General features: G+C 36.4%; 1 protein-coding gene across 1 annotated transcript in view; it reads left to right on the forward strand.

Moving 5' to 3' along the window:
• Positions 1-12,671, forward strand: part of LOC107749105 (neuropilin-1a-like) — a 27,707-nt gene that overhangs the window by 4,630 nt on the left and 10,406 nt on the right. Inside the window, exons 3-7 of the mRNA XM_016564169.1 lie at positions 3,424-3,605; positions 3,805-4,032; positions 4,288-4,455; positions 7,312-7,475; positions 11,930-12,085. Of these exons, the coding sequence (XP_016419655.1) occupies positions 3,424-3,605; positions 3,805-4,032; positions 4,288-4,455; positions 7,312-7,475; positions 11,930-12,085 (898 nt within the window). The remainder of the gene's footprint in view (positions 1-3,423; positions 3,606-3,804; positions 4,033-4,287; positions 4,456-7,311; positions 7,476-11,929; positions 12,086-12,671) is intronic.

Here is a 12,671-nt window from a genome sequence, read left to right on the forward strand (position 1 = left end):
TTTAACTTGGACCAGATGCTGCTGTGTTGTTCTTGGACTGCCGTCAGTTTTTTAGCTGTGGCAAAACTTGCAGAGTTTATGGTGAACATTATTAAACGAACCCTGCGGAAAAGCCCAGGAGACCACCACGAACACGGTATTCATTCCTTCCTGCGCCGCACTGCAGAGAACAAACACATCGGACAATCTAACAGCCTTTTATTTCAACATATTATATAACAGAGCAGAGCTGGTTACAGCTTTCAGATACTGCATGAGCTTCTAACTGGTGGAAACCATTCACATCTTCATTGAACTTTTAATTACAAGTTGTAATTCAGACTTGATGGTTGTGATGACAAAAATGCTAGCGGCTTCTGCTGTTAAATGTAGTTAGATAGCACTACATATTCATATTCATATTTGATATGCCATTTTATTATAGCCAATGCTACCTGGTACGCTTTCTTTATTCTTATAATGGTGAATTAAAGTAGTGCTTAATTATTTTGCTGTCATCAACAACAAAGCTGCACATGGATCAATTTTGGCATTATGAACGTTGCCATGGAAACAAATTATATCTGAGCCCGAGGATGAGAACAGCTCCAAGTAGAATCTCCAAGTTGTCATCTTGTAATTATGGTAATTCCAACATGGCATGAATGCAGCAGAACATTGCTCTTACGTTCTCATTGAAAAAGCTTCATAGGTTCTCTCTGGACACAAAAGCTGAACAATAAAGCACCGTGTTAACTGAAAAGGACCAAATTGACAGGAGCACACCCATGCTGAGAAATCAAATATTTTGGTCTTGCTGTTATACTTAGCTCAACCTGCCTGCTTTGTTTACAGTAGTAGTTGGGTACTCATTTTATCTAGTGTCTTAGAGCCAGTGTGTGTGTGTTTCTAGTGCATTCTTGTCTTATCTGAGGGGTCGTTGGAGATGTCGGTCCTGCAAATGCCTCTGGCCTCAGACAGTAATGTAATTAGTGTGAAATCAGTCACATATGTTTCTGTGCCACAGCACACACACATAATCTATAACCGTCATATACCACTTAGAGACAGAAATGCAGTTTTCCATTTCAGTTTAGCTTGTCGTTTTATGATGTGTGCTCCAGGAGAGAAAACACGAGTAGTTTACTGCAGCATTCATGAGGATTGATCCCTCTCAGTCCCTCTACACACACACACTTACAGAGTAGAAATAATGTTCATCATTAATGGCTTTGTTGTGTGGGAATGTTTTAATAATTCTGCACATATTAATCATTAATGACACTCTCTTTCTCTCTCTACGCCTTCTTAACAGCCCTCCGGAACACACTCGCTGTCACACACATATTATTGCAAAGGCAAGCATCACTATTACTATTACTCATAGAGATTTGAACTGCTAACTCTTAGGTATTAAACTTTGGCGTGTAACTTTGCACTATTTATGCTGTGGATATGAATGATACCATCCTAGCAAACACATGTTTAAAAAACACTCTAAACACCCCAGCAACCACATAGTAACGAGCTAAAAAACACTCTTTCACACTTTCAACTGTGTAGCATCCACCTATTTATCAGCCACAACACCCAAGCAGCAGTCACCATTCTATTGTCATGATTCGAATGGTTTAATGTTATGATCTATTGTTATGAGTTCTGATTTATTTCTTATTATTTTCTGCCCCTATCTTTCAGGGTTTTATTGTAAAACATAATCAGACACTCACACTTTATTTATTTTCCCCTCTTTTTCATGCATTCTCATTTCTGTAGGGACTGAATCTGCTGCAAACCTTCAGAACAGAACCGTGGTTCTTGACAGTTTCATTGTTGTTGTTTTTTGCTCTCAATAAGTCACTATATCAGCAGCTTTCACATCCTCCTGTGTGTCTTGCTCAATAGCAGGATATTTTTCAATCCAAAATCACAGACATTGTGCTTGTGTCTCTGTAGAAAGTGGGCGAGTCTGTTGTAATCACTGTTTTTCTCTCGCGCTTATCAGATAAAACACTGCAGCACTGAACTCTCATTCAGTTCATTAGAAACAAGGAGAAAATTACTGACCTCTTTGTTTTACTACAAAAAAAATCAATATTTAATTAAATGTATTAAATCGAATAACATTTTCGATATTAAATAATGTTAATAAAATTTAAATAAATAAACTACTGAATTTACATGTTTCTTAAGTATTTTACAGATTTCCTCTTAAAGGGATAGTTCACCCAAAAAATGTAAATGTTATTATAATTTACTCACCCTCAAGATGTTCCAAACCTGTATGAGAATTTTTATTCTTTTGAACACAGAAGAAAATATTTTGAAGAATGTTGGTAACCAAACAGTTGACGGTAGCCATTGACTTTTGATAGTATGGACAAAAAAAAAAAAAAAAAACTATGGAAGTCAGTGGCTACCAGCAACTGATTGGTTGCTAAAATTCAACAGAAGAAAGAAACTCATACAGATTTGGAACAGCTTGAGGGTGAGTAAAAGAAAATAGGATTTTAATTTTGGGCTGAACTATCCTTTTAAGATTAGAAGAATATACATTTATTTGACAAGTTGGGACACCTTCCTCTACCAGGGTTCCTGTTATGTAGTTTATGATTCATTAAGTTACCCAGATCATCAGTTTAACTCAAATCCAGGTTGTGAGCGATCGGTCTGAATGGCAGGAAGCACGCTTCGGCTCCCACAGAGGGTCGCGTCGTGGTGAGAGGTCAGAGATCACACTGACCATCAGAGTCTTGGGTTACAGGCTGATGCTGTAGGAGTCTTCAAAATTAATCTAAATGAGTCATGCAGAAGTTACTCTAGGATGAAACCGGGGGAAGATGTTTCAGTTTCCAGTTATACTTTCTATGCAGCATGTGTGTATATAATGTATCGTAAAGGCATTTCAAAGGTATTCATAATACATTATAATATGTGTTCATGGTCACATCAAGAAAAAAGTAGAAACTATATAAATAATGACATAAAAATGCATTAAAGTCTTTGAATGCATAAACATAGATAATTATGTGTGTGTGTGTGTGTGTGTGTGTGTATATACAGTATATATATATATATAGTACATTATAACAGTGGACTACAATGATTAATAAGAACATTCAACTGAGTATACATTTCATTATAAGACATTGTGTGTAACACTGTAAAAAATACATGTTTCTAAGTAAATAAAACAGATTCTTAGAGTACATCTTACTAGAAAATACTGTTTCAGTCTTTCTATTTCAAAATTTCCCATTTAATTCAGTATGTTACTTGCTGTTTTTTTTTTTATTTCTTGTGAAATTTACAAGCATTTTCTGAGTTTATTATATTATATTATTATCCACAACTGTACTGAACTGAACACTGGTAACTCACTGTTAAATGTATTACAGAACACATTAACACAATAATTTCAATAATGTGTGTGTTTGTGTGTAGGTATGATTTTGTACAGGTGTTTGATGGTGTGGATGAGAACACTTTCTCTCATGGGAGGTTCTGCGGCAAAATTGCTCCGTCTCCGATTATCTCTAATGGAAACTCCTTACTCATCAAATTCACCTCCGACTATGAAAGCGCTGGAGCCGGATTCAGCATCCGCTATGAAATACACCGCACAGGTATCAGAAAACAGACACACACAGTCAAAGATCTTACATTGCACATGCACACACACTAACACAAAATGAAGGTCTTTTAATCAAACTATTAATTCTCTTTTAATGTTTTAAAATGCTATTTGTGTATGCAGGTTACTATATTCTTTGACATATATTTTGCATTAACATTATGCAACTTGTTGGTTTACATTCTGTGCAGGTACTGAATGTTCCAGAAACTTCACCGAGCCGAACGGAGTGATTCAAACCCCTGGTTTCCCTGATAAGTATCCAAACAACCTGGAGTGCACCTTCATCATCTTTGCACCCAAGATGGCAGAGATAGTTTTGGACTTCCAGAGCTTCGATATGGAACCGGACACAACCGCACCTGTGGGGGCCGTCTGCAGATTTGACTATCTGGAGATATGGGACGGATATCCTACAGGTATAGACAAAAAACAGAGGAATTTGAGGGTAAAAACAGTGCTGACTTTCAGACTTCATGCTGAGAGAAGCAGGAAGTTTGTAAAGTCTTAGAACCAGAGGAAATGCTTGTTAGATGAACAGAACAACCAAAGACACACACACAAATCACAAACATTATGGCTCTTTTGGTTATTAGAAATGTTCTGCATGATGAAAGGTTGAATTTGTGATTGAATTGTGCACTAAATTGCTCAAACTCATCTCTCTCTCTCAGTGGGGCCTCATATTGGTCGATACTGTGGTTCCAGACAGCCAGGTCGTGTGATCTCATACACCGGCATTCTCTCTCTCAGCATCCACACAGACAATGCTATCACCAAGGAAGGCTTTTCAGCCAATTACAGCATCCGAACCAGCTCAGACCCACCTCAGCCGCACCAAGGTTAGTGTGAGACTACTTAAAAGTATCCATTTTGTACATATATTTCATAATTTGTCAATGTCTTATGTTTGTCTGTCTTGTCTTAGACTATTTTTCCCACCTCTCTCTTAATAACGCTGCTTTTGATACTGTGCTTTTAAGGCTTCTCTATATAAGTGACCTCTGTTGTGACTTAACAGTATTCGCAAGTGAAATAACAAAGCGTATGCATTGTGAATTAGCTCGAGTCCAATATTAGACAGTAGATGCAGGCTTGATGACTGTGATGTCACAAGAGTGAAAGAGATGTTTTTGCAGCTTAGTTTCAATGGTCTTTTTAGACCATGATAAGGAGCTTTGAGTTCTGGGACTGCATCTTAGTCTCTGGGAAAAGCCTGTTTTGTAAAATAAGCTCATGGTTGTCTTTAGTAAGAAAGATTCGTATTGAATTCGTATTGCATTGTGGAAAAAGTAAGAGACTTAAAGGGGTCATATGATGCTGCTAAAAAGAACATTATTTTGTGTATTTGGTGTAATGAAATGTGTTTATGCGGTTTAAAGTTCAAAAAACACATTATTTTCCACATAATAAAATGCCCGAAAACAAACGTTCATCACAGTTTCTCTTTACTAAACATTTGCATATTATATACAAATTCTAAAATATCCTGCATACAATTTTAATATTTGATTTTAATGAACAAATGTAGTGATTGTAATGCAAATAAGAAAAAACACAAGGACCACAATAACGTTACACAATAACGAGATGTAAAAATATAGCAAATGAAGGAGGACCAACCTAAATTGAAGAGGACAATGTAAATGATTATTGAAATATATATGGTGGCGAATCTCCGGAGTTACGGACAGGATGTTACCAGCAGCTACAGAAGATACATTGCCTCAAAATCCGTCACGTCAGCTCCGCTTGGACATTCTCGTGAGTAGCAACGTTTTTGCTAGTGTTTGGTAGCTCAGAAAGTGATATATTTGTTTGCTTGTTTTGTTTTGCCTACTTTGTAATACTATTCAGTGGTTTTTTTTATCATTTAACTGATAGCTAAGTAACATTCTTCTCTCTTTTGTTTATTTTAGTCACTCAAGAATAAGATGTGCCAGAACCAAGCAGCACAGGAAAGTGAAGGTAAAACTCATGCTTACAAACTTAAAACCAGTTGTAACTCACCAAGTTAGTTAACTAGCATACTGCTAACTTGAACTTGATAACTGTTCCTATCCCCCACTAATGTTGCTAACTTCCTCGTTAAAGGTTCCTCCAGTATCCAGGTGACTTCTGAAAGAAGTGGCTCGGAATCTGAGACAAAGAAAGACCCTCCAAGCAAGTTAACCATGAACCATGTTTTGGAAAAACAGTATGAAGTATTGACACTGGAAAAAGTCAAACTGCAATTAGAAATACAAAAACTGGAATTCGAGAAAACTAAGCTGAAATTGGAGCTAAAAAATCTTGGACATGAACTATAGATCTCATTGTTCACTGTCCAAGATTGAATCAATCAATTCACTGTATTCAATCATTTCTAATTTTCCTGTTGACTTTACTTGTTTAATGTTTCATCAAAAATTCATTTAACGTGCATATGTTATTTGAAGAATCACATACTAGTTTTTCAGTTGTTTTTACTAATCTTCTGCATCACATTTTCTTATCTGTTGATTTGATGAATAAATCCTAATTTGCATCAAGTACATATCAAAATAGTCATTCTTTCAGTTTTCTCAGTCAATAAGAAAAGGTTTTCTACAATCAGTTGTCAAATATAACGCCCAGGGCTGCGTTTCCCAAAAGCATTATAAGCCTAAATTGATCCCAGAGAAAATTGGTGGCAGTGGTTTCTACAATCTATTTACACTTACAATGCTTTTGGGAAACGCAGACCAGATTTATCTTCATCTTTAGACTCCACAGCTGGTTCGTCAAGCATCTGGTCTTCCTCCAGTCTGGCAGTGCAAGATGTCAATTAAAAGGAAAATCATCTTTAGCTCACTTCAAAAAACTGTGGGAAATGTAGCCAGGAGTTTACATTACAGTTAAATTGTGTTTATTATGTTGCCATATTGTGATAACATGAAATTTTTTAGCATTTAATTTTTCATGGTAGGATAGAATTGTGTAATAAATAAAAAAATCAAGTGACAAGGTTTTTCGAATTTTCGACAACAGCTTTCCTGAAATTGAAGTGCATGTTACTTGATTTATATATGTGAAGATGAGAATGAAAAGAGAACTGCTGTTGATATTTCTGTGCTCTCAGCTCACTCAGTCTGGGGCTTTTATTAAACCCATCTATCAAGTTTTCAGAGAATCACACACTAACTGAGACTGTTAGCAATAATGTGCCAATAATGTGCTTGATGGCACTGAAGTAACACCCATGATCCTTTGAGACCTGAACCCAGCTCGAATTCCCTTCACAAAGCTGTGTGTGTGTACTTTCAGTTCAGTGTAATAAAGTGCAGTGAGGCTGTCCGTTTATAATTCATCTTCATCGCCCTGCCACACAGGGCACAAGGGTCACACGGGTCACTACATCTGTGGCAAAACATGAAAGACTAATATTAACTTCCTGTGGTGAGAAGAGAGCAGATCTGACTCTTTGTTTCTCACACATGCACACTCACATAGACAGACACTGATATTTACCAAAGAAATGATATTTACTAAACCCAAACCTTCTGACAGTATCAGATTCATCAAAAGCATGATTTATGAGTCTGTCAAATAGTGGAGGCCACTTCAAATGTCCTCAAAGGTAAATTCAAATTTTATGAAAGCGCCATGTGTGCTGTTTATTACTTCAAAAACATGACACTACTCACAATATATTTGTATGTGTGTGTGTGTGTGTGTAGGTGAGTGTATGTCTCCTTTAGGGATGGAAAGTGGTGAGATCACAGAAGACAGGATAACTGCATCATCACAGTATAATCCCAGCTGGTCTCCACTGCGCTCCAGGCTGAACTTCCCTGAAAACGGCTGGACGCCATCAGATGATTCTGTTCGGGAGTGGATACAGGTACATGCAAACACACACACACACACACACACACACACATTCTCTAATTTTATAGGGAAACACTGTTTCATCTTAACAGACAAGACATGAGCGTTCCGCTTTTGAAGTCACACATACATACTCGGATGTGTACATAGACAAAATATTAAAAAATAACTGAAGTTATATAAGGGGGAAAACAGTGCTTGACAGTCATGAGTAGGTGCTTGTGTTTGGCCTTAAAGAATTTACTTCACATTTAAAGGGATAGTGCACCTAAAAATGATAGTACACCCTTGCTGTTTATTTTGGGCTTTGTATTGGACAGTACACAGTATCATGAAATTAAAAGACAGACAGAGAGATGGGATAGAACATCGCAGCACACTCGAACCTCCATGTCCACTACATTTACAAATTGGAAATTAAATCAAAGTCAGTATTAAATGTTAATCAAAATGTATTATTAAATAAAAACTGAATATATATATATACACTACTGTTCAGAAGTTTGGCACTGGTAATTTTCATTTTCTTGATGCAAAGCTGAATTTTCAGCATCATTACTCCAGTCTTCAGTGTCACATGATCCATTTCCTATCCTTATCAATGTTGAAAACAGTATTTTTGTGGAAACTGTGATGCATTTTTTTTTTAGATTTCTTTGCTGAAAGTTCAAAAGAACCGCACTTATTTGAAATAGAAACGTCTTTATTGTAACTTTTGATCCATTTAGTGCGTCCTTGCTGAATAATAATTATTAGTAGCCTAATATTTTATTTCTGACCTGGTATAAATAATAAAAATGTATGAATTTATATTTACAAATTGTTCTTTTGTATTTAATATCATATACTGTATCTTTGATTTATTATCTAATCTGTAGACATTTATGTGATGAAAGTAAAATCTGCAATACCACTTGTCAGACACACTCATGCATACACAAAAGGAAAGGGTTTTCATGGCTCTTTGTTTCTACAAGGAATTTGATTGGCATGTTGTCATTCTCACAGCAGTACACGCAGGAAGGGTTTCCTCTCTGAAAGAGGACATTTATGGAGCAACCGTAGACAGTGCTTGCGCTGACAGTAGGCCAGCGTTTCTGACGTTACTGGGAAAACAGATGCACATCTGGACAACACATTTCATTCTGACACAGACAGAGAGAGAGAAAGAGGTCATTCCTCCAAATCTGATCATGAGGTTCTAGCACAGATTTCTTTTTAGCAGCAGGAGTGAGTTGAACTAGTGAACTAGTGAAAGGTCACTGCTTTCCTCTGAGAATGAGAGTAATATTTTAACCATTAAGGATATTGGGGCATGATATTTAACAATATAATTAAGTAATAAGAAACTTAACTCCTTAAAATCTGATATGCAAATAGAAAGATGTTAAAGATATAATTTTTTATGCGGAATTTAATCTGGATGTGTTTTTTGCTGCTCAGCCAGGTGGCTTCATCACCAGTACAATGGTGAAAATTTCTACCCATTGTTTACTTCATAGCAACACATAACTTTGTATACATATACACTTCAAAAGTTTGAGGTCAGTAAGATTTTTCAAGATCAAAAATGCAGTAAAAATAGTAATATTGTGAAATATTGTTACAATTTAAAATAACTTGTTTTAAAATATAATTTATTACTGTGATGCAAAGCTGAATTTTCAGCATCATTACTCCAGTCTTCAGTGTCACATGATCCTTCAGAAATCATTCTTATATGCTGGTTTGGTGCTTAAGAAACATTTCTTATTATTTTCAATTTCAATATTGAAAGCAGTGCTGCATAACATTCTTGTGGAAACATTTATTAACGTTTACATTTATTCAGGATTCCTTAATGAATAGAAAGTTCCAAAGAACAGCATTTATTTAAAATCAATATCTTTTGTAGCATTACAAATTACTGTCATTTTTGATCAATTTAATGTTGAATCAAAGTATAGATTTTCATACAATCTTACTGATAAATAGCACATATAATGAATATAAACTACATTTGTAGTACATTTTATAGTACATTTATGGTACATTTTAGTACACTTTAATTGTAAGGAAAGGAAACATAGACATTGTTTTTATTTGGCATTTAACTGAAAAAACAGTTAACACTGGAATGAAAAGGCTGAACTGTTATGTTTTGGTAAACTACACTTTAACCTTACCACTCTGCCGGGTCTCTTAAGAATGGTAAATTGTTGTTGGAGTCATCGCCCTATTGGTGAGAAGCACAACGAATGTGTGTATTGAGGCAAACAATCTGGCAGGCAATGTCAAAGCGTTTTTCAGAGATGGCTGCTCCATTTTCACTTAGATGGCCTCCTTCTTTCCTCTCTCAAACTATCTGTCTTCCCTGTCCAAATTCTTCATATTCCTGCCTTTGAACAAGTGATCCTTGTCCCGGGGCACTTTTGAATCACACTATGTCTTGTCTTTTGGCCTCAGCCTGGAAATTATCCCAAGAAAGCAAAGCGGCATGAGGGTCAGTAGAGTAGCATCTTCCTCTTTCCTTATGCCTCTTCCCTTTCCTGTTTAAATTCTCTATTTCTTTCTCTCACACCCACCAATATCCTGTTTTCTAAAAAGTGTCCATGTTTGTCTTTAGATACTGGCATTTGAGGGGCTCTGCTTCTGTCCTGCCATTGTTCCCTCGTTAAAGGTTGTTAACACTTGTTGATCTTGTTAGCGGTGGCTGGCTCCAGTTGGCAGCTCGGCCGCTTCTGATACAACACAATATTGAAAAGCAATTAGCCTCATAATACCTTCCAGTTCAGAGAGAGGGAAAGAGAAAGAGAGAGAAAGGGATGGCAGCAGTGCGGTTTCGGTGCATCTGCTCACTGAGACTTGGGTGGAAAGCAGTGGGAGAGCGATGGGAACTTTTGTGCCAGGAATGCTTGTATTGAGCCAAACTCTCTCAATAGGCTATTTATGCACACTTCTGTTGCGTCATTTGAGTTTAATTTATCTCAAGAGTCACGCACACACTCGAGAGACAGACAATAACTGACATGCTAGATTTCATGCAGGAATTTCTCCACGACAACATGATTTGTCATTCTGACCTGGATCTTTGACCACGTTTTCGTGTTATGTGGCCATTGTAAGGTTATTGGGAGGTCTCCAAACCCTTAGATCAGACTTCTTGTAATACTTGAGGAGGGAAGGAAATGGAGATTCTCGGAACCTGAAACAATATAAGACCATGATAGATGATGCTTTGAAAATTGGTGTGTTTAGCTTCATTGGCCAGTAGACTTGTGCCGGTATTCGGTAATGCCATATATCACGGTAATGAATATGCACGATATTGTTATCCTGGGCACTTCTAAATACAGTGAATAATTATATATTACAAATTATTCCGAATTTTGAATGCATTTTAAGAATACTTTTCCCATCAACTGGTCAAAATGCACAACACCGCTGTATGCTGCATGAAAGACTCGTGCGCACTCTGATGTAAACAAGCGCAGCACTTTTTTAAACTAAATTTCAACATCGTGATAATACCGAACACCGTGATAAAAGCATTAGCAATTAATCGCAACATGAAAATTTGATACCGGCATATCCCTATTGGCCAGTTATTGTTGTAAGTGATTCAGATTATGACAGAGGACTTTGTTTGTGTCAATATAGACATAAGGGACGAAGGTTAGGTTTCACACACATGGAATGAGATTATAAATACCTCTTTGGTCATACAGTGGCTAGTATTACCTGACCTAAACTTTTTGTACTAAAATAAAATGAGATTAAGTAATGAAGGAGTTAATATGAACAAGTGGCTGCCAAGTCTGGTCAAATTATATACATTTGATAACTGTGTTAATTTGTTCAAGTTGTAGAGCTGAAGTGATAGTTTTACAGTGGGAACCTCATTTTTTATTATTGGTTCATGTTTTTCTTCCAGCAGTTTATTGGCTGTAATTAAACCATATTCACATAGCTTGTGCTGTGTTTTGCTTAGTGTGCATGTGTGGATTCTGACTCAACATGTTTTTCCCAAGTAGCACATGTTCCTGGATCAAAATTCAAAATTGTTTGTACTAGAACAACATTTCTATCACTCTGTCATAGCTTTAACCCTAAAATACCCTCCAAAAGCAGAGGGAATCCCAGTCTTGAGCCTAAAGTCCTGGTCGGTTGGGATTTTAGCAATGTTGTTCCATGAGGAACAAGGACATTGATCCAGGAACATGTCCTACTTTGGTAAATCATGTTAAGCTTTTAGCCCCCCTGACAAGACACTGCACTGCACTGCTGCTATGCAGTGAAGACATCATAGATCATACTAACGATCTGACAGTGAATCAGTGCAGTGCATCTGAGGGTGATTAACTAGCAGTTACATGACAATTGCCCCAACAGACAGTGAAGATTCCAAAACAACACATTACCGCACACACAAAAACACTCACCAGAGAGTAACAGCCCTCTCTTACGATCTCTGTCTGTCTCTCGCAGGTGGACTTGGGTTTCCTGCGGTATGTGACGGCCATAGGAACACAAGGAGCCATTTCAAAGGAAACGAAGAAAGCATACTACGTCAAAACATACAAGATCAGTGTGAGCTCAAACGGAGAGGACTGGATTATCCTGAAAGACAAAACCAAACATATGGTGAGCATTTCTTTTCTTTTCTTTTCTTTCTTTCTTTTTTTGATTATTAATGTATTGTATTTTTATTACAAAGTGCTTGATTTTATTAGATTTTTTATTTGATTTTATGTACACTTCTGTCAAAAGTATGGTCTCAGTCTGTCAAGACATTAATACTTTTAATTCAGCAAGGATGCATTAAATTGATCAAAAGTGAAGTAAAGAAATTATTATGTAACAATATTTTTGTTATTGTTATTTTTGAACTTTTGTTATTGTTAAAATATAATTAAATAAATAAATCATGGGTTCTCCAAAAAATACAGCACAGCTGTTTTCATTAACAATATGAGAAAATTTTCTTGAGCATCAAATCAACAGAAATGAAATCAGATGATCAGATCTGAATTTTTGATCAAATAAATGCAGCCTTCATGAGCATAGGAGACTTCGTATTCTTATATGTGACCCTGGACCACAAAACCAGTCTTAAGTCGCTGGGGTATATTTGTAGCAATAACCAAAAATACATTGTATGGGTCAAAATGATTGATTTTTCTTTTATGCCAAAAATATTAAGTAAAGATCATGTTCCATGAAGATATTT

This window comes from Sinocyclocheilus rhinocerous, unplaced genomic scaffold (assembly GCF_001515625.1).
Source record: "Sinocyclocheilus rhinocerous isolate Xijiao unplaced genomic scaffold, SAMN03320098_v1.1 scaffold919, whole genome shotgun sequence".
Lineage (NCBI taxonomy): Eukaryota > Metazoa > Chordata > Actinopteri > Cypriniformes > Cyprinidae > Sinocyclocheilus > Sinocyclocheilus rhinocerous.